Below are 25,757 nucleotides of genomic sequence, written 5' to 3' on the forward strand. Positions count from 1 at the left end.
AAACCCAGTACTGTTTAGCTTTCTTCAAGGTTAGTTAAGATCACTACAACTAGTTTCAATTATGTTTTTTTCAAAATGTATATAAACCAAATAGCATAATAGACATACTAGTATATACTAAAAGCTCTCAGATCTAAATGCAAGTTTGTATTGACAATTTGATCAGATGAAATTTGTAGTGTATCGTATTATCTAAAAACCAACCCCTTAAATAGTTGAGATATATATTTACTTACGTTTTACCAGTATTTTGGATTATCTCAGATATAAGGCTAAACAAATCAATGCAACTTAATAATTATTGGCCATACTATTACAGAATTTCTTATTTTGTACTATTATAATAGAAAATATATAAGAATTTCTGTAAAAAAGTAATTCAGAATATGAATTAAGAGACATAAGAAAATCTAAGAAGCTATTCTAGAAGCATTCCAAAGCTTGGATATTAGACTCATTATTTCTTTAAGGATGGACAATCTCAAACTCCATTGCCATAGCTAAATGTATTTTGAAATCCTTTGCACTTTCTCATGCAGTATGAGAAAGGGATGCCTTTTGTTGAACTAGTGAACTATTGAAGTTATTGAATAAAAGGTTAAGTTTAATTCAATACTTGAATTGGCTTCATAAATATTTTGACGAACAACATGCCTTTTCTTACTAGTATGATACATATCTGATTATTCTTTATTACCGTATATACTCGAGTATAAGCCGAGTTTTTCAGCACGTTTTTTGTGCTGAAAAACGTCCCCTCGGCTTATACTCGAGTATATACGGCTTATACTCGAGTTTTTTTTTTTTCTTCTTTTTTTCACATTATACCGGATGGTGCAAACTTGGCGGGCTTTTGCATTAGCGCGGGGAAGCCCTGCCGGTGCAGTGAGAGGGCGGGGCGGGGGAGCCGCCAGCCTTCTCGGCTGAGGGAGGGAGGCTTTCCCTGACCGGTAGCTGCCTCATTTCCCTCCCTCGGCTTATACTCGAGTCCCCAGTTTACCCCAGTTTTTTTGGGGTAAAATTGGGGACCTCGGCTTATACTTGGATCGGCTTATATTCGAGTATATACGGTATACAGTATGTATGATCAATAATTAATTTCTCTGTATCAAACTTACTCAGGCTTTTTTTTCTTTCTCTACTGACATATATGTCAATCTACTACACATGCCTGAGTTAGTGGGGTGCAGGCAATATTAATTTGAAAAGCTGTAACGTGTGATTTACAAAGTGAATTGTATAGTATAGGTTTCCCGATTTTGGTATTTTCAAAATGAACCAGGGGGAGAGACGACTTCCGGTGTCCAGAGGCAACGGTCGTCTGGAGGCTTCTCCTGCCTCCAGTGCCCGAATCCGGCCGCCGCCGAGGCCCCCAGGGGCCAGGTGTTCCGAAAAGGACACCTGCCGCACGGACGGCTCGCCAGGGGTCTCCCAGCCGACATACAGGACTGGGGGGACCGATGCTGGCGCGTCCTAGGCTCGGCGGGGTTTGGAGGCCACGGGCCACGGCCATTACTTTGGTCGTCGCCTGGGCCGCTGTGCCCGGTGACACCGGGGCTTTGGATTTATAACTGCAGCAGCCTGGTGGTGAACAGGGAACGGAGAAGAATTGAGGAATGGAGAAGGGGAGGGATATCGGTGGCAGTGGAGTGCTCCGGAGTGCGGGGGTTTTCTCCCCTGCGGCTGGAAGGAGCACGAGTCATTCTGGAGAGAGGAGAACTTAAAATAAGAAGATTACCGGTTTTGTGGAGCTCTGGAGAAGAGGTGATGGAGAAATTTAGGAGGGAGGGTTTGAGGCCCCTCCTCTGGGGACCAGTGGTGGCGACCAGCTCCCGCCTTCACTATGAGAATTTTGATGACATCACTTCCCTTCGGCTTCCTGGTTGACTAACTGTACTCTGGACTCGTTGCTCCTGTGAGTGCCCCCTGGTGGATCCGGAGGAAATTACAAGGATACTGTGCTTGCCTGAGGATTTTGAATTTTGTTTTTAAATGGCAAAGGTCAGAGACCAACTGCTGGAGAGATGGAGAGAATTCTGGAAAAGTTATCCAATATGGACAAGAAACTGGATGATTTGCAAAGAGGCCAAATGGAAATAAGAGCAGAAATTGTGACTATCCAAAAGGATTTAAAGGATACTCAACAAGTCTCAGCAGAAAACAAGCAGAAAGTGGTAGGTCTGAGGGTGAGATGCGGGCAGTGCAGAAAAGAGAGGAGATGACAGGCAATGCTGTGCTTGGACTACAGATGGATAAAATGTCTTATTTCCTTAGGTTTCAAAATTTGGAAGAAGTGGACCAAGAAGATTTGAGAGATGTTGTGACTAAATTGTTGGGAGAATTTCTTGGGAGAGGTGTTGATTTCATGAATTGGGATGTGGATCGAGTTTATAGAGTTAATTCACAATATGCACGCACGCAAGCAGTTCCCAGAGAGGTTCATGTCAAATTTGTGAGAAGAGAGACGAGATGAAATTCTTAGAAAACATAGGAGTGGGGCACTGACTTACAGGGGCAGGAGATAGCCATTCTGAGGCAGATTCCCAGACAGGTACGTGAAATGAGAAAGAAATATTACTTTTGTCAAGCAAATTGTACCAGAAGGGAGTAGGCTTCAGATGGCTGATGCCAGAGGCATTGATGATTTTCCGGGAGGGCATTACGAAAAAAATTAGTACAATTGCGGAGGCTACGGCCTACGTGGAGGAACACAAAGCCCTCCTGGAATCAGATGACCCAGGAATTGAAGAAGGGGAGGTTATAGACCATGGGGCGGAGGCGGCTGCCGCTGTTGCGGCCCTGGAGTTGGGTCAGGCTGAACCCAGAGTTCTGAGATCCAAAACTAGGAAGTGATAAAGATATTTGGTATTGTGTTGGTTTTCCTTATTCTCTTTTGTACGATATTCTGTTTATTCTTGACCCTTCTTTATTGCGTATGTAAGATTTGTAAACTTAGCTACTTCGTGTCACCTGCTTGCCATATGGCTGTTGTATGTGTTAAAAAATTTGAGTAAAATTCTTATCTTGTATAAGAAAAATGAAAATTTACCATACCTGATATGTATTTGTATAAACCTTTTTTGACCAATAAAAACTTTTTGAACAAAAAAAAAAAAAAAAAAAAAATGAACCAGGGCTTCTATTCCAAAAATTTCATCCAGAATTCTAGAAATTACAATTCTGACATAGTTGCAGGGGAAGGGTCAGCAAATTGAAAGGTGCAGTACTTGCTGAAGTTCTCACGCTGTTTTGACACGACTTATATTAAATACTGAAGAAAAGGGTGCGTCCAATTACACAATGGCCATTAATTTTAAGCAAGTCTAAACAACTTGTAGCTTTCCATGCCAAATACAATATATCATCCAATTATGGTAGCCTCTCAGAGAGATAACCTGCTCATAACTTTTCTGGAATTGTAAAAAATTATGACCATAATAGCATTACACAAATGATCGCCATCTGCATGCTTCATAACCAGCTTCCATCAGGCACAATCAGTGGTGAAGTTGGCAATAGAACTGGAAGTTGTGGTTGTATTACATCTCACTTAACAACTGTGGGTGATTCATTTAACAACCAGAGTGTGAGTGATAAGTCCAGTGTAGTCGTATGGTGTTTTGCCTAACAACTGCACCGCTTAGCGAGGGAGTTGTTAATCCCAATTGTGGTCATTAAGCAAGAACTGTAATTGCACATTTTAGTCTTTTCCTTCATAATTACAGCACCACCTTCAGTTCTCTGCATGTATCAGTCAATTCTGCTAGACAAGATCAAACTACCTTCACTTAGATCTATTTCATCATTCCCCTTTCTATCTGGATAGGTATGCCAATGTATATATTCACACTCAGACACAATGATTCCTCCACGACAACCACACACAAAACTTAATTTCACAGTCTGCTGCATGAAGTTTCAGTTTCCTTCTTCTTTTGTTGTTGTGCTTGTTAGAAATTTGAGGTATTGTTCTTGTATTTATAGTTTGTTTACCTATTTAATGAGGTACCTAAGAGAAAGCAGACTATAAAACTCACAAAGGGGTATAAATTACAGCAGGTGCCCAAATGTGAATCTAATCTAACTCTTGGATTCAACACATGGAATGCATTGAGTTAACAGTTATGCATTGGAATCAAACAAGTTGGACGACAAAATATTGTATTCCGAAACAAGAGTTCTTTACAAGAATTTCTAAATAAATATTGAGCTACATGAATAGCAAGAGATCTTTACTAGAATTTCTAAATAAATATTGAGCTGTATGAATAATAACCTCAAATTATGTACTTCAATATTTTAGATACATTACACATTACTCTAAAGTGCTCAGATTCTTGGCAGGTTGATTTTAAACTGGGTCAGTGCAAATTATGCTATGGGAGGACAAATTGCTTGGCATATAGCCAAGCATAATTTCCATAGAACAACATTCCAAATTGTAGTATGTGCTCAAAATAGCTTATAAAGAGAAGGGGTGAGTTGAGTTCTGAGATGCTAGAACAATGCCAATAAATGTCAGAGATAGCGTAGGAACACAAAGTTTAAACATTTCAAATTCCAGATAAATGGAAAATGAGGATGCTGATACTACTGTAGATGTTCTAGTACAGAGGTCTTCAAACTTGGCAGCTTTAAGACTTGTGGACTTCAACTCCCAGAAGCTACACTAACTGGAGAATTCTGGGAGTTGAAGTACAGAAATCTTAAAGCTGCCAAGTTTGAATACCTCTGTTCTAGTATAATAACCTAAATTCATGGCTCTATTTTGGAGTTATTTTATTTCTTCATGTAAAATAATCCAAACACTACAACGTTTAAGTATGACTCACTGCCAAAAACATAAATATTCCCAGGGATTTTGATAATGGCTGATTTGTACACAGATTGTCAACATATAGAATATTTCTTGATTAATGACATGGGAAAATTCCAGTGTGATATTTATACTGGAGTAACTGATCTGGATGATCAGTTGGGCAAGTGGGTGACTGAACAGAGTAAGACATACTTTTCTTGAAAGACATAACACAATGTAACTGTAGTTTAACTAAAGTTGCTATTGTTATGGAGACAGCCATGATAAATTTTTAGTCCATTGCCAATAACTGCAAGGAAGAGCAGCAAACTCTGATGGTCTTTTATTAAGAAAGGTGATACTTGCTGTTTATGGGGCCTAATAGCTCAGGCTGTTAGAAGCCTGTTATTAGAACACAGCAGCCTGCAATTACTGCAGGTTCAAGCCCGGTCCAAGGTTGACTCAGCCTTCCATCCTTTATAAGGTAGGTAAAATGAGGACCCAGATTGTTGGGGGGGCAATAAGTTGACTTTGTAAAATATACAAATAGAATGAGACTATTGCCTTATACACTGTAAGCCACCCTGAGTCTTCGGAGAAGGGCGGGATATAAATGTAAATAAATAAAATAATAATAATAATAATAATAATAATAATAATAATATCTGAATGGATGAAATGAAGTAAATTAGAAACATCTTTACAACTAAAAGGCATGCTTCATAACAACGTTCAACCAAGCTATAACTAATGTTCTTCAGAGCCAACGTTATCCTAATCAATGAGTTACCTTGGATGCCAAAAAAAAAAAAAGTTTTCCCCAGTTTCCAGGATTTGCAGCAACCCTCCCCACAATCTGAAAAAATCAACTCTTGAAATCCCCTGACATGCATGGGGGTGAGGGTGGGGGGTGGGATATCTTGATGTACTTTCTACAACAGAAGTAACTGCTTCTCCCTTTTCACAAAAAAGTAGGAAAGACAAGAATATATAAGGAAAAAATATTACTTTAATTCTTCCCAAAAGAAGATAATGCATTTTAACTAACTATATTTTGGAAAATGAGCCGAAGGGAAATAAACCCCATTTTGGACTTGGCCTAGGATAGAGTTTGAGTATTCATATTCAATGACCCAAATAATAAACATCTTGAAAGTTCCTATTGAAATAAAGAAATATGGCTTTATTTGAAACAAAGAAACAATAGCTTTATTTGATATGCCATTCTTTTTTGAACACACAGCAATTTTCAGTATAAAATAAGTGATGAGTACCAGGACAAAATTTTCATATCAAAATGTGTTGAATACCAAATCTGATATTCAAATCTGATGAGATTCGAAGCAGTTGAGTACTAAGGTACCACTGTAGAATAAATTGGTTGTGGCATTAAGTTTGGGCTGACTCTTAGCAAACACATAATAATAATAATAATAATAATAATAATAATAATAATAATAATAATAATAATAATAATAATAACAACAACAACAACAACAACAACAATAATAACAACAACAACAACAACAACAACAACAACAACAACAGACTTGGAAGGGACCTTGGAGGCCTTCTAGTCCAACCCCTTGCCCAGGCAGGAAGCCCTACACCATCTCAAACAGATGGTTATCCAACATTTTCTTAAAAATTTCCAGTGTTGGAGCATTTACAACTTCTGCAGGCAAGTTGTTCCACTTACTAATCGTTTTAACTGTCAGGAAATTTCTCCTTAGTTCTAAGTTGCTTTTATTTTATTATTATTTATTTATTATTCAAATTTTTATACCGCCCTATCTCCCGAAGGACTCAGGGCGGTTTACAGCCTAATAAAAACATAAGAATAAATACAAGTTAAAAACAGCATTTAAAAAACTTATTAAATTAGGCCAAATTTAAAACTATCGTTAAAATAGTACAAAACCCCATTTAAAAACTAAATTTAAAACTAAAACCCTAGGCCAGCCCTGCACAAATAAATAGATGTGTCTTAAGCTCGGGGCGGAAGGTTCGAAGGTCAGGAAGTTGGCGAAGTCCTGGGGAAGCTCGTTCCAGAGGGTGGGGGCCCCCACAGAGAAAGCCCTTCCCCTGGGTGTCACCAGTCAGCATTGCCTGGCGGACGGCAACCTAAGGAGTCCCTCTCTGTTAGAGCGTACGGGTCAGTGGGAGGCAATCGGTGGTAGTAGGCGGTCCCATAAATAACCTGGCCCTATGCCATGGAGCGCTTTAAAGATAGTAACCAACACCTTGAAGCGCACCCGAAAGGCCACAGGTAGCCAGTGCAGCCTGCGCAGGAGTGGTGTCACATGGGAGCCACAAGGGGCTCCCTCTATCACCTGCGCAGCTGCATTCTGAACCAACTGAAGCCTCCGGATGCTCTTCAAGGGGAGCCCCATGTAGAGAGCTTTGCAGTAAGCCAAGCGAGATGTCACGAGCGCATGAGTGACCATGCATAGGGCATCCCGGTCTAGGAAGGGGCGCAACTGGCGGAGCAGGCGAACCTGGTAAAAAGCTCTCCTGGAGACGGCCGTCAAATGATTTCAAAAGACAGCCGTCCATCCAGGAGAACGCCCAAGTTGCGCACTCTTTCCATCGGGGCCAATAACTCGCCCCCAACAGTCAGCCGCAGCTGCAACTGACTGTACCGGGGTGCCGGCATCCACAGCCACTCCGTCTTGGAGGGATTGAGCTTGAGCCTGTTTCTTCCCATCCAGACCCGTACGGCTTCCAGACACCAGGACAGCACTTCGATAGCTTTGTTGGGGTGGCCCAGGGTGGAAAAGTACAGCTGAGTGTCATCAGCGTACAGATAATACCTCACCCCAAAGGCACTGATGATCTCACCCAGCGGCTTCATATAGATGTTGAACAGGAGGGGCGAGAGAATCGACCCTTACGGCACCCCACAAGTGAGGTGCCTCGGGGTCGACCTCTGCCCCCCTGCCAACACCGTCTGCGACTGATCAGAGAGATAGAAGGAGAACCACCGATAAACGGTGCCTCCCACTCCCAATCCCTCCAATCGGTGCAGCAGGATACCATGGTTGATGGTATCAAAAGCCGCTGAGAGGTCTAATAGGACCAGGGCAGAGGAATAACCCCTATCCCTGGCCCTCCAGAGATCATCAACCAACGCAACCAAAGCCGTCTCCGTGCTATATCCGGGCCGAAAACCGGACTGGAACGGGTCTAGATAGACAGTTTCATCCAGGTACCGGGGTAATTGACATGCCACCACACTCTCTACAACCTTTGCCACAAAGCAAAGGTTGGAGACCGGACGATAATTTCCTAAAACAGCCAGATCCAGGGAAGGCTTCTTGAGGAGGGGTCTCACTACCGCCTCTTTCAAGGTGGCAGGGATGACCCCTTCCAACAAAGAAGCATTTATAATCTCCCGGAGCCAGCCTCATGTCACGTCCTGTGTGGCCAGCACCCACCAGGAGGGGCACGGGTCCAGTAAACATGTGGTGGCATTCAACCTCCCCAGCAACCTGTCCATGTCCTCAGGAGCCATAGGATCAAATCCATCCAAAACAGTCTCGACAAGACGGGTCTTCGACATCTCACCTGGATCCACCCAATTTTGATCCAAACCATCCCGAAGCTGAGCGATTTTATCGTATAGATAACCACTAAACTCCTCGGCACGCCCTTGTAACGGGTCATCCCGCATCCCCTGTTGAAGAAGGGAGTGGGTCACCTGAAACAGGGCGGCCAGGTGGTTATCTGCCGACGCAATGAGGGAGGAGATGTAAAAATGCCTTGCTTCCCTCAGTGCCACTAGGTAGGTCCTACTAAAAGACCTAACTTGTGTCCGATAAGCCTCAGAACGGCTGGATCTCCAGACACTCTCTAGGAGTCTTCTCCGGCGTTTCATCTCCCTCAGCTCCTCAGAAAACCAAGGAGCTGGTTGAGACCTACGCCGGGTCAGAGGCCGCAAAGGCACGACACGGTCCAGAGCCCCAGCCACGGCCAGTTCTTCAGCCGTGCCGTGGGCAAGATCCTCAGGGAATGGCCCAAGCTCCATCAGGAACCTCTCTGGGTCCATCAGGCGCCTGGGATGGAACCACCGTATTGGTCCCATCTCCCTGCGGTGTTGGATGGCGGTCTGAAAGTCCAGACGAAGGAGAGAGTGATCTGACCATGACAACGGCTCAGTGACTACATCTCCCAAAATCAGATCACTCATCCACTGTCCAGATATGAAAATCAAATCCAGTGTGCCTCCCCCGATGTGGGTAGGGCCATCCACTACTTGCGTCAGGTCCAAGGCCATCATGGAGGCCATGAACTCCCGAGCCGACGTTGATGACATGCCGGTAGATGGCAGGTTAAAGTCCCCCATGACCATAAGTCTAGGGGTCTCAACCGCCACCCCAGCAAGCACCTCCAACAACTCGGGCAGGGCTGTTGTCACGCAGCAAGGAGCCAGGTACGTGACCAACAAGCCCAATTGACCCCTATGGCCCCCCTTCACAAGGAGGGATTCACAACCGGCAATCTGAGGAACAGTGGTCTCCCTCGGCTCTAGACTCTCTTTTATAACAACCGCCACCCCCCACCCCTACCTTGGGCCCTCGGTTGATGGAATGCTCGGAAACCCGGTGGGCACATTTCCCCAAGGGGCACCCCCCCCTTCTGTGCCCAACCAGGTTTCCGTAATGCCCATAAGGTCCACGGAGCCCCCCTGTATAAGATCACAGATGAGAGGGGCTTTGTTCACCACGGACCGTGCATTGCACAGCATCACCCGAAGGCCCAAGCTCTGAGGATCCTGACCATCCGGAGAACAGGAGAAGTCTGAGGGGTCGGAGCGCGTGATCGCTTTCAGACATTGAGCATGCGCTCCCGAAAATCGATATGACCCCTCATTTCCGCCATACCTGCCCCTCCCACTTACCATATCAATAAAACCACCCTCACAAATAGGAACATAATCCTCCCCCGTAACCTCCGAACCTAATAAAGAACCGCCACGAGCACATGTAGGGACTGGCCCCCCACCCGACGGGTTACCCCCATTACCCGACCTTACCCTCCCTCCCCTTAAAAATTCCCTCTCTAAAAAGCCCCACAAGTTCTTTTTTTTCGCATGCCACCTCTGTGGGTTTCAAAACCCGTCATTGAGGCCGGCCCTCGATAATGTGGAGGGCCATTCCTGCGAGGCGGGGGCACCTCACAGATGCAAGAGTTCACAGAAAGAATAGCGCATAACAACTGAAGATAAAAATCGGCGATAAAAAGGCTCCATCTCCGAATGGCAAAGATGATAACAAATGATGGTAGTTCAGAATGAGGACGGGCATAGAATGGAAAACAACGAAAGGACAGTCAAGTGCCTAGTCCAAACATCCTGGAACGGGGGGTGGGGGTGCTCCGGTCACAAGCAATGTCTTCCTCTGTCCCCAAGCAAGTCTCCTGCCTACTCCAAAAAAGTCCCAATAGGACCAACAACGGCCATAAGGATCCCAAAAGGCCGGGGGGAAGCCTTGATGATGTTATAAGAGCCAAAGGATGGCTACACGGGGACAAATCGGGAATACCTCCGTCGCCTCCCCGCAGTCCTCCAACAACCACCTCCAAACATGGCCAGAAATACCATCCAGGGGGACCCCTCCATCTCCGTCGCACCCCTAGTAGATCCTAACCATTCCGGGGGCTAAATCTCTCCAAACCTCTCCCTCCAAGAGGCCAGGCCTATCCAGGGGGCTGAACCTCTCCGAGAGGCTGGAGGATGTGAAGGACACCAAGTTCGCAATCTGGCAGCAGGGAAAAAGCCGGAAGAACCGAGACAACGAGGCAGATGGAGTAGATGTAACATCTACGCTGTCGTCCAGATCGTACCAAATCGCAGCGGAGAAAACCCGAACAACACAGCCAAGAAGCAGCCCGGGAACCAAACCAAGAGAACTGGCTGAAAAATCAGCCGAAAAACGGCCGAAGAGAAATGCCGACTCATCGCCCCACCTCCAGGCCTGAAAACATGGCCGCCGAAATCCATTGCTTGTTCGCCTGGCCTCGTTCTCAGCAGCCGTGGGTACGAAAAAGTCCGGAGACCTCTCCCACGGCTGCCGGAGAGATGGTCAACCAGACCGGGGGCAACAAGCAGCTAGGCGGACGGCCCAGGCATCGCCATCCTCGGGAAGCCTCTCAAACGCCGAAGCCGAAATCTTCAGCGCCACGCCATCTTCTTTCCTTGATTAGTTTCCACCCATTGCTTCTTGTTCTACCCTCAGGTGCTCTTCTTTGTGGCAACCCCTGAGATACTGGAACACTGCTATCATGTCTCCCCTAGTCCTTCTCTTTATTAAACTAGACACACCCAGTTCCTGTAACCGTTCTTCATAGAACTTCTCAAGGTATATTATTTTTAGAGATCATCTGAATATATAAATAAGTAATAGTAATAGTAGATAATAAAAATAAAACATTCAGATCTTATACTTTAAGAAGTCATAAAAAATGAAATTATTTCTAATACCTTTGTGTGTTGGAACGGGTCTAACATGTCCATCCATTTGGCCTAAAGTATCATCAGAATCTGGGATCTGTACTTCACCTGTATAAGACAATGAGAACAATACAAAGTACTTAACATGAAACTGAGTTCCGATCACCAATTGGGTTTTCTGGAAAATTTTGAATCCTATGCTAATTATTATAAATTAAATTAAACAATTAAATTATCAAAATCCAATAATCTGCACAAGAATTTGGGCATCATTTTATCAAAAAATATGTAGACTATTTTATGAGATTTGGACAGTACATTTAAAGTAACAAAAAGCTTTTGTGGGGGGGAAATGGCTTTTAGTGGAATACTACGGCCAATTCTTGGCAAAAGGCAATACAACAACATGCAACTGCTATGTACTTTTATAAATACAATTTTCAGACCAATAGTAATTTAAACATCAAAAACAGTGAAACTAAAACTTGTTGAAGTGGAAAATGCTGATAAATTTTCCAACCCAGATATATCTTCTTTTCAGTTTATCTTCTTTTCTAAAAACCACTTTTCTCCCCTGCATAATTTTGCATTTGTTCGCATTTACAGTCTATGGAGATTCTCAGTCATCCAGGTCATGATTGTTCCAAAGATGCTTTTTCAGGAGGCAAGTTATACAAGTGTAATACAAATGCTTAACATTGATTACAATGTTTCAAAAGAAGATTTGATTAGAAAATTAAAGCTCATTAGTTCCATCAGTTGTAACTCATGAACTGCATCAACCCTTGTGTGCTCTCGGCTGTACAAGTCCCAATGGACATTAATACACACACACACACACACACACACACACACACACACACACACCTCTATTTAGATTTGAAAAGATCTTGCACTATATTCAGAGGCGGTGGGGGAAACTTCTTTATTCACTGTTTCTAAAATGTTTTTATAAAATAATTTTGGATCAGAACTTCCTTCTATATGTCATCATGAATATCTCAAAATGTTATTTAGCTTTTACTTTTTTACATTTAAAAAGGTTCCAAAAACATATTACTGATGAAACCAAATCAGGGTGTGAAGAAAATGTATACATATTAATTGGAGGTTTGATAATACTTTTAGCCTTATCTTTAAAAGAAAAAGTGAGGAGAGAATTTCCATTCTCAAGTGAGCGCTAAATTATGCCAAGAGTTCAGCACAGTTCTGTTGCAGTGCAACTTTTTATTATTATTATTTATTTTTAAAAACATTTTTTCTACAATCAGCTGGGATCGCCAGAGGGAAAAAAGCTTTTAAAGGGTTCTGACAATCCCAGCTGAGTTGTGCAATCATCAGAGGCTTTTTTTTTTACTTTTAAAAGCATTTTTTTGGCCCAAGAAAAAATGCTTTTAAAAGTAAAAAAAAAAAATCCTCTGATGATCGCATGACTCAGCTGGGGGGCGGGGAGCAGGGATTTTGTTACCGGTTCTCCGAACCACCTGCCGCCATTGCTACCGAACCGGCAGCATTTCACCCCTGGTATAACCCCAGCTATTATATACAGAGGCCGATATTTTGCTAATAACCAACATAACAAGAAATAACTGGCAATATAACCATGGAATTGTGCACATTCATTATTAGTCAAAATGCTGCCTGCAAAAGTGTTTTTACTCATAAAAGCAACAACTAGATCTAAAACAATTTGAATATTTGTATTACTCTATAAAAAGGAGGAAAGAATATATAAATTATCTCTTTACTAGAAGAGAAAACTAAAAGCACAGTAGATTTTCCTAACTGAATGCCTTCTAGTTATGTCCATTTCAACTTCCAGAGCTCCCCAAAAAGCATACCCCTGCAGAGAATATGGAAGCTGGAGACCATCAAGAATGGGCAAAGCTAGATTACAGACTTGGGAAAATTAATCAGATTAACGGAACAAGAAGGGCAAGGAAAATTAAAAGTTTTGAGATGCAGCTGCCAATTTTGACATGCTATTTACAATATTCAAAAGTTTGCCTTTCAAAATATTAAAATTCATCTCAAATTAAAGTTTAAAATATGTAATTATTTCTTATCAGAACATACTAACTTTAGGACATTAAAAAAAATCATGCCTTAATGAAGCATTATTCACATTACTTCTTCAGCAATGTAATGATTTACTACTCATTGCTCTTTCATACAAACAAACTAGATGTGAAGAACAGTACATGTATTATAAAAGCTACCTTATTAGTAACTGAAATTTAGCCTATATTATAAATAACACAAACTTTCTAGCATACCTGTTAGAAAAATGCCAAATGCTTAAATACTATATAAAGTGACTTGAATGCAAGAATTGAACTGAAAGAGTTGAACACAGGGTTCAACTGCACAAATGCTGCTATGGAATTTGGTATCCAGAAGTCAATAAATCTTTGAAAATTGGTACAAAAAAAAAAGATTCCTCAAACCAAAAGGGTCGATACATTAACCCATCAAAGTATCCCAAAGACAATTGACTGATAATTTCTTGTGCAGACCTTTATCTGAAAGATAGCACTGTGGGATAAAACCATTCTCTCCCTTCATTGGCTGATTTATACAATGGTCATAAAGTCTAAACATAGACAGCTATGCAAAGTGAACTCTTGACCTAGGCAACTGAAAAGAGTGCATAGCTAAATTCTACAGGGCTGTAACATTTTAGCACTACACTCTTCACTGCTGCAGTTAGTTTAAACAAAACATATGTTACTTGTTTACTTGTTTAAAATGGATCTTTTCACATGTGCAGAAGCTAAAGTGGCTATGAAGGCCAACATGCTTCTCTCTACTTTGTTGTGTGGAAACAAGTTGAACATATCATGCAAAAGCACATTGAATGCAGTGGAGAGAGAGTAAATAAATGTTTAGAAATAAAACAAAAAGGATTGATGACAGAAATGAAAATGCTGAATTAATGCAAATTGGATAAATGTCAGTGATCAATACAACAACAGTACATAGTTTGGTCATGCAAAGGAAATGAATGTAGACTGGATTTCAAAACAAATATTGAAGGAAGGAGGAACAAATCAAGAGCAAGACCAAGAAATATATTGTTGCATGGGATAAATAACATCAAAAAGAGAAAGGTGAAAAATTTAAAGAACTAAAGGCAATGTAGGAAATGGTGTGTAGATGTATAAGAAGCAAAGATGATTTAGAAGAGTAGAAGGCTTTGTGAGGTTTAGTGAATGATGTAGACTAATTTTAGCTATGTTTATCTTATCTCATGTCTTTGATTCATTTATTTTATTAATTTGCATTCCCTTTTCTGTCCTTTATGTCAGCAGCCCTCAACCTTTCTGGCATCAAGGACCAATTTTGTCAATTTTGTCTTCCACAGATGGGGGAGAGGAGAGGATGGTTTCACATGCAACCTAGCTCCTGTACATACGCAGATGAATGTTCACTCACACGCTGCTTGTGCAGCCTGGTTCTTAACTGGCTATGGACAAGTACTGGACCCCTGCTTTACATAATGTTAAACTTGAAAATAACAGTGTTATGGATATGTATATCTGAAAATCAAACTGGTTGGGGCAGAACCGATTCAGATCTGGGAAGCAAAGTAACTTATGCAGGAATTTGGAAAATGAAAATTTGTAGCAAATTAACTACCGTATATACTCGAATATAAGCCGATCCGAGTATAAGCCGAGGTCCCCAATTTTACCCCAAAAACTGGGGTAAACTGGGGACTCGAGTATAAGCCGAGGGTGGGAAATGAGGCACCTACCGGTTGAAACCTCCTCCTCAGCTGAGAAGGCTGGCGGCTCCCCCGCCCCGCCCTCTCACTGCACCGGCAGGGCTTCCCCGCGCCGTCCGGTAAAATGTGAAAAAAAGAAAAAAAAAACTCGAGTATAAGCCGTATATACTCGAGTATAAGCCGAGGGGCTTAAAAAAAAAAAAAAAACTCGAGTATAAGCCGTATAGACCCGAGTATAAGCCGAGGGGACGTTTTTCAGCACAAAAAACGTGCTGAAAAACTCGGCTTATACTCGAGTATATACGGTAGTCGTTCACATTTCAGGTTTTTGAGGGCACAACTGGCTATTAGGACTACAAAAAATAGCCCCGACTGCCTGTTGAGAGAAGAGAACGTAACATACAAAGATTTTAAATTGCATGATTCCAGGTTATTTGGAAATCTTCAGAAAGAGGGTTTAGTATGCTATCTTTAAACTGCTGGAAGGATATCGGACCTAATAAATATTAAAGGACTATCTAGGGCCACCCTGGATGTTAAATCTGCTAAAGATATAAGAGGAGTTTTAGATATATTTTATGAGACTCAATGTGCACAGAACTGAGTGTCATGATGGAAATTACAATACAAATGAAGCCACAACTGCAGCTATTAAACCCTGATATTCAAAATGCCAAATCAATGAACTTCTCTGGAAGGCTTGGCACAGCTTTTCCCATTCTACTGAGCCTGTGTGTGCCTCAACAGAAGATACTGACCGAGACTGCTAATAAACTGAAGATTTGTGAGACTTCTGGAGCGGTTTGCGGAGTCCAAATGTTCTGACTTCTTCTGATCAAGTCTTAATATAATATAATATAACAACAGAGTTGGAAGGGACCTTGGAGGCCTTCTAGTCCAACCTCCTGCCGAGGCAGGAAACCCTACACCATCTCAGTCAGATGGTTATCCAACATTTTCTTAAAAATTTCCAGTGTTGGAGCATTCACAACTTCTGCAGGCAAGTCGTTCCACTTATTAATTGTTCTAACTGTCAGGAAATTTCTCCTTAGTTCTAAGTTGCTTCTTGCCACCCATTGCTTCTTGTTCTACCCTCAGGTGCTTTGGAGAACAGCCCGACTCCCTCTTCTTTGTGGCAACCCCTGAGATATTGGAACATTGCTATCATGTCTCCCCTAGTCCTTCTTTTTATTAAACTAGACATACCAAGTTCCTGGAACCGTTCTTCATATGTTTTAGCCTCCAGTCCCCTAATCATCTTTGTTGCTCTTCTCTGCACTCTTTCTAGAGTCTCAACATCTTTTTTACATCGTGGCGACCAAAACTGGATGCAATAAACTTGATGAAATAAACTTAAGAAATTGGGCTGCTCCCAGACTTTTGATCCCCTTTGGAAAGATGTTTGGATTTGGAGGAAGATGGTTAACAACTTTAACAACAGCAATTAGATTTCTCTGAAACAGTCTTCCTTAATTGGAAAATAGCAGATGATTGAATTATTTCTTACTATCCTGCGGTTTACCAAAAAAAAGTTTTCTTTTTTTCTTTTTAATTATTTATATAATTATTTAATTTATTAATAAATAATGGGAAAGGGGGATTTTTTTTATTTTTCCACAGAACATGTCAATACTTTGAACAAAAATGATAATCTGGTTAATGGTACAACATTCTGAGTCATTTCCAGGACAAGATTCTTGTAGTTTACTTTCCAAGTATTAAATATGCTGTCTAGATAACAATTATACACATCTATTTGTAAACGCCACATCTGTTGTTAATCTTTTGTTTAGAAAAAAGATAGTTTAAAAAAATGGAAGCTAATGAATGAGGATCAGCATTAAGCTACACAGTGAAACACATGCCAACAGATGGTAGATGTCAATAAAGCATTATACCAAATAAAAATACTTCCTGAAAATGAGGAGACATTCCAAAAACTATTTCACAGCTCCAGCTGTAAATATCACTGCCTAAATACACTCAAGAACAGTACTGAACACACCTGCAGTTTAAAGTGCACCCAGCAACATAATCATTATCCATGACATTACTATGTGATTGATCATTTCACTGCTTCTGGCTGTGAAAGCAACACAACAGGAACACACATAAATCCAGTCTTTCAAAAAAAACCCAAAAACCTGAAAATAATCTTATTTATGGGCCTGGCACTGCATAAATCAGGCAAGCAAATGGTTTTTTAAAGGATTCCTGTCTATTTTTAAGAGAATAGAAATTAATAAATTTAAGTAATTTTATGATTCCTATGCCAAATGTCCACAGTTATAAACAAAGTTATAGAAAGAAGCAAACAAAAAACTATTCCATGAAAGAAAAATTTCCATCTATTCAACTTTTCAAAATGCCTTAAAATGAACAACACCTTGAAATATATATTCACAGAGAACAGTTTCTATAAGATGGCATTAATTAGCAATGCTTAACCAAGCATATACATGGCAAGGTAATGTTACTGAGATCACAAAGCCTTTAACTTTTAATAAATTGCAGCTGATTTCTATGATAACAGGAATCAGCAAAATAAATGAAAGCAATCTTTCTAAAATGTTAATTTACTGAAAGCAGAGAAGTGGTGGCAAACCAGTTCATATTTTACTAGTGCATTAAATCCCCAGCATTTATAAGCATCCTATAGAAAACTCTGGAAATTGTGGGTTCTCCATATTTTTTGAGGATCCTAGAAAACAATCTTTTGTGGACAGTTTAATTGGCTTCCTGATGGTATCATGATCCTAGTGGTATCTTTCAGCTCTACAATTCTATAATTCAACATAAAATTTTATAAAAAATTCCTAGAGAACATAGGGAAATTGTACAGTAAGATATTGCATAGCAAAATATTGGTAGCCTTTTTGATTAATGTTGTGTACTCCAGTTTTTCTTCCTGAATGCCATTACTCTGCTAAACAAATAATTCCCTCAACGCTGTCAAACTATTTACTAAGTCTGTATTACTATTAATCTTCTCATCGTTCCTATCATCCATCTCCTTCCACTAATGACTGTATGACTGTAACTCTGTTGCTTGTATCCTTACGATTTATATTGACTGTTTCCTAATATGATTTGATTGCTTATTTGTACCCTATGACTATCATTAAGTGTTGTACCTTACGATTCTTGACAAACGTATCTTTTCTTTTATGTACACTGAGAATGTATGCACCAAGACAAATTCCTTATGTGTCCAATCACACTTGGTCAATAAAAAATTCTCTTCTCTTCTCTTCTTCTCTTTTCTCCTCCAGTGTTGGAACTCCAACTTTCAAATTTATCACGATGCTACAACTTCTGGGTATCATAGTTACAATGTATGTAGAGGTTGCTCTGTCACAGGTGCAGTGGTGGGTTGCTCCCAGTTCACTCCGGTTCGGGAGAGCCGGTAGTAAAAATCTGCTGGCGTTCGGAGAACTGGTAATAATGACTGGTTGGCCACGCCCCCGAACTGGTTCCCCGGCTGCCATGTTCCTCACTGCCTTGTTCTTTGTGCATGTGTATCCCATTGCCTTGCAAGTCAATGCGCATGTGCAAAGAGTATGGGGACGCCGCCGGTACTCTTTGGCAGCCTGAGGAGAAAGCAGCTGGCAAAAAAGCCTTTTTGGAGGCTTCCTGGCCAGCCGCTTTCCAGCAGCGGTGGTTGGCTGGGGGCCTCCAAAAACTTGGGTCAGCTTCCCTTCCCGACTCTGGACCAGCCGCCGTGGAAGGTAAACAGCCAGGGGTGAAATGCTCCCGGATGCGGTGGGTGGTTCAGAGAACCAGCAGCAAAAATCCCTGGCCCTGCTCCCTGCCCCAGCTGAGCTGCGCCATCATCAGAGGTTTGGGTTTTTTTTACTTTTAAAAGCATCTTTTCTTCAGCCAAAAAAGGCTTTTAAAAGTAAAAAAAAAAGCCTTTGATGATCATGGGGCTGAGCAGGGATCAGAACCCTTTAAAAGTTGTTGTTTTTTAACAACCTCTTCGGCCAAAGAGGTTGTTAAAACAAAAAGTTTTAAAAGACTCCTCTGGTGATCCCAGCTGAGTTAAGAGCTTCTGGGCTGCAATTAGGCAACTTCAGCTGGGATCATCAGAGGAGCCTTTTAAAATCTTTTTTTCCTCTGGCCCACCCAATCCCCCCAATTCACTTACCTTATTACTGTTTTTTTCGGGCTCGCTTTCCGTCGGCTTCTGCAATCAGTTGCATCAGCTAGCAACTGAATCTGCCTGCCTGCCTGCAATCCATCCAGATTGAGCAACTCAATCTGCCTGCTTTGCTGGCTGAGGAACTCTGGGAGTTGAAGTCTACAAACCTTAAAGTTACTAAGGTTGGAGACCCCTGATCTAAAAAATATAAATAAAATAAAATAATAAAATAAAATAAAATATTTGTGCAGCTTTCTGAAATTTGGTGAGTTTCTGTAGTGTTTCACTCTAACTACATAAACACACAAAATCTCACAAAGCTGTATGTGGCATGTTGTGTGTTTACCAATTGTGGTGTGTGTAAAGTGTGAAAGTTGTTTTTGAGCTTTTTGTGGCTGTGTGAGGTTCCTGCTTGTTGCGGGGGCCATTTTGGGTGAAGTGCAGCTGCTTTTACATTATGTGTGAGTGTGTTGTGTTGTGTGTGTGTAAAATGTGAAAGTTGGTTTTTGAGCTTTTTGTGGCTGTGTGAGGTTCCTTGATGTTGCAGGGGCCATTTTGGGTGAAGTCCAGCTGCTTTTACATTGTGTATGAGTCTGTTGTGTTGTGTTGTGTTGTGTGCGTGTGTATCTTCGCAAGGACTTGGAGGCAGCTCCTCTGAGGAAGAGAGGCGGCGGTGAAGCTCTGGCTGTCCCCTGGGAGAAATCACCCTGTCTCTGCAGCATTGGTCATGTGACTGAGTGGCCGTGGCCAAATTGATGTCACTTACAGCAAGGTGCTGCCCCACCTTGTCCTGAGTGTCTTCAAGTTGGCCATGCCCACTCAGTCACATGACCACCAAGCCACACCCACCAAATAAGCCACGCCCACAGAATCGGTAGTAAAAAAATTTGGAACCCACCCCTGCAGAGGTGGCTCTAATAGACCACCAGTGTCACTCTGTGAAAGATTGCTTTGCAAGCTTCCATTTCCATGTTTGAAAGAAAAAGAGTGACTGCTTGGGTCTGGAGTGAGAGAGAAGGATTTAGATGGAATCACAGCAACTCTCTATTCGGAAGCCTGCTAATTTCAGTAAAAGTCCATCTTTTCATCTGGATTAGGTTGCACTCTTGTGCTAATCAGGTCTACAGTCTGGGGGTCTTCTTGGACTCACAACTCCCACTAGAACAGCAGTTGAAGGACTCAAACAGAAAAGTCTTTGCACAATTCCATTTAGTGTCCCAAATGCTGGACTTGGATGCTCTAATGATTTCCTGTGTCCTTTCCCAGGAAAACAAGAATGGTCATAAGTACAAGTATCAGTTGGAAGTCCATTTCTTTAGTTACACTGTAATGTGGAACAGACATTGTACAAATGGAAGTAACTAGAGAACTACTTGTACTTAGGGAAATACTGTTCATTGTTAAAGTTGATTTGAATGAGCAGTATAGAAAACCAAGAATCAAGCAAGAATCCATCCATATTTTTGTGGCCTAGATCTGATAGGCCTCAATTTATAGTAGCCAAGAAGAGGTTTTTTTTAAAGCAATCTTATAATGTAATAATTCAAAGGAAAACACAGAAAAAGAAAAAGTCTAATGCTATATTGAAATCAGAGATTGCATTTAATGGCTATTTTTCTCTTTGGTTATTTCACTAATAGACTTCAAAAGCTTTCTTCATTGTCATAATTTATTCCAATAAAGAATTTAGGATTGATTTGTTGGTAGGATTGTAAACAAATGATACCAAATGATACAGCACAGTAAGATAACAAAGAATGAACCTTTTTAGGGAAACCCAAAAGTTTACAGAAATCTACTTCCACAAAATATAGCCATTTTTTAATTGCACGAATAAAATAATCCCCAAATTGCATTTTTTCTATTACTTTAAACAAAAACTGCCAATCCAATCTATCAAAAGCTTTTTCAGCATCCAAAAAAAGGAATGCCGCTGATACTTGGTTGTTTCGTTCCAAATATTCAAGTAAATTTACGATTTGCCTCACATTATATCTCATCTGCCTACCCTTAATAAATCCTGACTGATCATTATGAATTATTTGATTCATCACTGGCATTAATCTATTAGCCAATATCTTGGTAAATATCTTGTAATCAGTATTTAAAAGTGATATAGGCCTATAATTCTCTGCTTTAATACCATCTCGATCTTCCTTCGGTATTAACGAAATAAAGGCTGTCCTCCATGAAGGGGGAACATCTCCTCCCATTTGAATTTTATTAAATAACTCTTTAAGTGGTTCAACCATCTCATTTTGTAAATTTTTATAATAAACAGCTGTTAAACCATCTGTTCCTGGTGCTTTACCGATTTTAAGTTGTTTGATTGCTAAGAAAATTTCCTCTGAAGTAATTAATTGATTCAATTCTTCTCTTTGATTTTCTGTAAGCTCACAAATATTTTGTTGTTGTAAATATCTTTCTATCTCTGTATCATCAACCATATCCCTAGAATATAACTTACTATAATACTCTAAAAATGCTTTTTTAATCAAGTTCTTTTGATAAACTTCCTTACCCCTATATTCTATTTTATCAATCGTTCGTGATTTCTGTTTTTTCCTTATTAAATAGGCAAACCATCTTCCTGGCTTATTGGCATTATTAAACGTATTATGTTTTACATATTGTAAATTAATTGCTACTTGATCTGCCATCAACATATTAAACTGACCTCTCAATATATTTATTGATTCTTTTATTTTACTATTTCCTGGGCTATTTATCAATAATTGTTCTTTCTTTTAATTTCCTCTTCCAGTTCCTTTTTCTTTTCTGCAATTTATTTTTGTATTTAATATTCATTTGTATAAGATTTCCTCTCATATAAGCCTTACTGAGTCCCAAATCATCTCTATAGATGTCTCTTTTTCATATTCATAATAAAAATTCTTTCATTTGTTTTTACATTCATTTACATTTTGTTCATATTTAAACAAATTCTCATTCAACCTCCATGATCTCCTAGCCTCCTTTTCCGATCAAATTCAATCCAAACTGGACTATGATCAGATAAAGTTCTTGAACAAATCTTCGTCTTCTTCACTCTAGAATACAAATCATTAGTAATCAAAATAAAATCAATCCTCGAAAATGATTGGTGCCTATCAGAAAAGAAGGTAAAATCCCTCTCTTCTGTATTATGTTCTCTCCAAATATCTCTTAATTCCAAGTCCTCCATCATATCAAAAAAAGCCTTTGGTAATTTACCGGCTTGATATCTTCCTTAAGCTTTTTGTCTTTTGAGTATCCAACACACCATTCCAATACCCATTAATATATATGATTTATAATCCCAAAATACTATTCTTTTATGTAAAAACTTGAAAAAATTTTCTTGTTGTTGATTTGGAGCATAAACTCCTATTAATAATGTCTTCTTTCCCTCCAACAAGAGTTCAATAGCAATGTATCTTCCTTGCTTATCCACCTCAATTAATTTTGCTGATATATCCTTCTTTATATATATAACTAAACCATTTTTTTTCTCCAAAGAGGAGGCAACAAAATGTACTCCCAGTTTTGAATTTATCAAATATTTCTGGTCTAAAGATCTAATATGTGTTTCTTGTAAACAAGTAATGTCATTTTTAAATTGTTTCAAATAGTGAAATACTTTCCTTCTCTTCTGCGGTGAATTCAAACCATTAACATTCCAAGATAATAGTTTAATTGCCATTATCGGCCAAAGGAAACTTTTGGAACACTAGCATAAATCACATTTTGCTTTAGGCCTTGCTCCTCCCACTGTTTCCGTTGTAGTAGTTGCCAGTTGTTGTTGTGCCTTCATCTCTTGTTCCTTGCGTTTAGCAGCAGCTCTTGTCAGCCTTTGTTCTTTTGAATCTGGACCCGTCATAGGTATTTCCAACACTTGTAATAAATCTTCTTCCATCGCAATCTGTTCTTGAACCTGCTTCACTTCTCTTTCCTTCACTTCAGTCTCCTTTCTTCTAGCATCCAGTGGAGAAAGACTTCCAACTTTTAATGCCTCAACATAAAATTCTCTCGCTTTTCCAACTGTATTGAGACGATGTACTTTCCCTGCATAATATACTATTATACCAGTTGGAATATCCCATCTATATTCAATCTGACGTTTTTTAAGTTCATTCAATATATCAGAAGCAAACAGCACAAATAATAGTAAATGGTGGGTTAACAGAAACTTTTAAAATTGAGAAAGGGACGAGACAGGGATGTCCCTTGTCCCCATTACTTTTTATTTTAACTTTAGAAATTCTTCTGAATAACATACGTGGTTCCGATCGAATAAAGGGAATTAGAGTTAAACATCAAGATTATAGATTAAGAGCTTTTGCAGATGACCTGGTTGTTACTGTATCTCAACCAATATACTCAGTAACTGGTTTAAAAGATATAATTGGTCAGTATGGTAAAGTATCTGGATTTAAGGTGAATCAGCAAAAGACAAAGATGATAACTAAAAATATGAATATACAACAAAAAGAAGAGTTAGAAAGAATTTCAGGTTTTGAAATCGTTAAAAAGGTTAAATATTTAGGAATATATATTACAGCTTCAAATGTTAAATTATACAAAAATAATTATGAGGTATTGTGGCAGAAGGTATGGAAAGAAATGGAGAGTTGGAAGAAGTTACAACTATCTTTGCTGGGAAGAATAGCGGCTATAAAATGAATGTTTTGCCCAGGTTTTGTTTTTGTTTCAAATGATACGGTGTTTAAGAATGATATTAAATTACAGGAATGGCAAAAGGATTAGTAAATTTGTATGGATGGGCAAAAACCAAGAATAAAATTAAAAGTAATGCAGGATATAAGGAAAGGGGGTCTTAAAATGCCTAATTTAAAATTGTATTATGAAGCAGTTGTTTTATCATTAATTACTGATTGGATTAATTTAACTGAGGAAAGAGTTCTGAATATAGAAGGTTATGGTTTGTTATATGGGTGGCATGCCTATTTATTATATGATAAGAAAGTTGATAAAATATTTAAAAATAATATAATTAGAAATGCATTATTGAGGGTTTGGAGGAAATATCAATACAAATTAGAGGAAAGATTCCAATATGGGCAAACCCGAGACACATGATAGAAAATATAAATATATATCAAAAGATGGAGGTAGTTACTTATAAAGAACTTCTTTGTATGGAAAAGGGGGAGTTACAATTAAAATCTAGAGAAAAGATGGGGGAAGAAGGGAAAAATTATACATGGTTCCAATATGGACAACTACAAGCTAGATGGAAATTAGATCAAAAAATAGGTGTTAAGCAAATTGAGGATAATTTGTTAAAACAAATGAGAGATCAAGGTCAACAGCATATTAAGAGGTTGTATAATGTATTAGTAGAAATAGATTCAGAGACTGATTTGGTTAAGGATTGTATGATTAAGTGGGCACAAAATTTTCAGCAACCAATAATGTTGGAAACTTGGGAAAGAATTTGGGTGAGGAATGTTAAATTTACACAAGCGCAAAATATGAGAGAAAATTTTATAAGATGTTTTATAGATGGCATTTAGACCCCCAAAAATTGTCATGTATGTATCCTAATGTACAGGCTAAATGCTGGAGATGTGATTGTGAAGATGCTACTTATTATCATATATGGTGGACTTGCAAAAAAGTTAAAGCATTTTGGATTAAAGTATGGTGGATCATGCAGAATATTTTGAAAAAGATTAAGTTTACCCCGCAGTTCTTTTTACTAGGAATAATTATGGATTGTACAGCTATAGAGACTAAATTGATTCTGAACTTAATAACAGCCGCAAGACTTTTGATTGCTCAATATTGGAAGAAAGAAGAATTACCTACAATTGAAGAATGGACTCTTAAAGTATCAAATCTGGCAGAAATGGCAAAAATTTCTGCTTACTTGAAAGACTATACACAAGAAAAATATATTTTAGAATGGAAAATGTGGATTGATTATATTCAAAATAAGTATCAGATAAAAAAATATCAAATAGCATATGAGTAAATTTAGGAAATAATTTGTATTAGATATATTTTTGAAGGAGAGGGGAATTGAGAGTGTGAATAAGCGTGGAGAGACTAGAGATTATAATTTAGGAATTATTTTAGATTATGATTGTTAGTTTTGATACCCTGCATTTTGTTCTGGGAAGTCGGGGTGGGGGGTGGGGGGTAAAGGGGAAGGGAATTGGGGGGTTGAGGTTAGTGATGGAGTGATGGTTAATGTACAGGGATTATTGAAGATGTATAAATATAATTAATGTAGGGTCGGGTCTGACCAGTTGCCATTTTAGAACGGTGGGGAGGGAAAAAAGAGAGAGTAGGAGGTAGGAAAGAGGAGAAGAGGAAGGAAGAGGGGTAGAAGAGGGAGAAGAGTGTAGGGTGGAGGGAGGAGAGGAGGTAGATAAGAGAAGGAGAGGAAGGTTTGGAAAGTAAAAGAAGGTAGAAGAGGGAAGAAGGTTAAAAAGGGGGGTGGTGACTGGGCAGGCCTGACTAATTGTATATAACTGTACATTGGATGAATTATTTGATAAGATTGTAAAAATAAAACTTTTTTATAAAAAAAAAAAAAAAAAAATATAGCCATTTTTTTAAAAAAAGGAAAAATGTATTATTAAAAAGTTAATACTGAAAAGAAAAGAAATATGATAGATTGAGGTTTGGCACT

General features: G+C 39.5%; 1 protein-coding gene across 1 annotated transcript in view; it reads right to left on the reverse strand.

Moving 5' to 3' along the window:
* The window catches only part of ROR2 (receptor tyrosine kinase like orphan receptor 2), a 131,314-nt gene that overhangs the window by 38,645 nt on the left and 66,912 nt on the right, over positions 1 to 25,757 (reverse strand). The window contains exon 2 of the mRNA XM_058170447.1: positions 11,280 to 11,357. Within this exon, the coding sequence (XP_058026430.1) occupies positions 11,280 to 11,357 (78 nt within the window). The remainder of the gene's footprint in view (positions 1 to 11,279; positions 11,358 to 25,757) is intronic.

Source organism: Ahaetulla prasina, chromosome 2, assembly GCF_028640845.1.
Source record: "Ahaetulla prasina isolate Xishuangbanna chromosome 2, ASM2864084v1, whole genome shotgun sequence".
Taxonomy (NCBI): domain Eukaryota; kingdom Metazoa; phylum Chordata; class Lepidosauria; order Squamata; family Colubridae; genus Ahaetulla; species Ahaetulla prasina.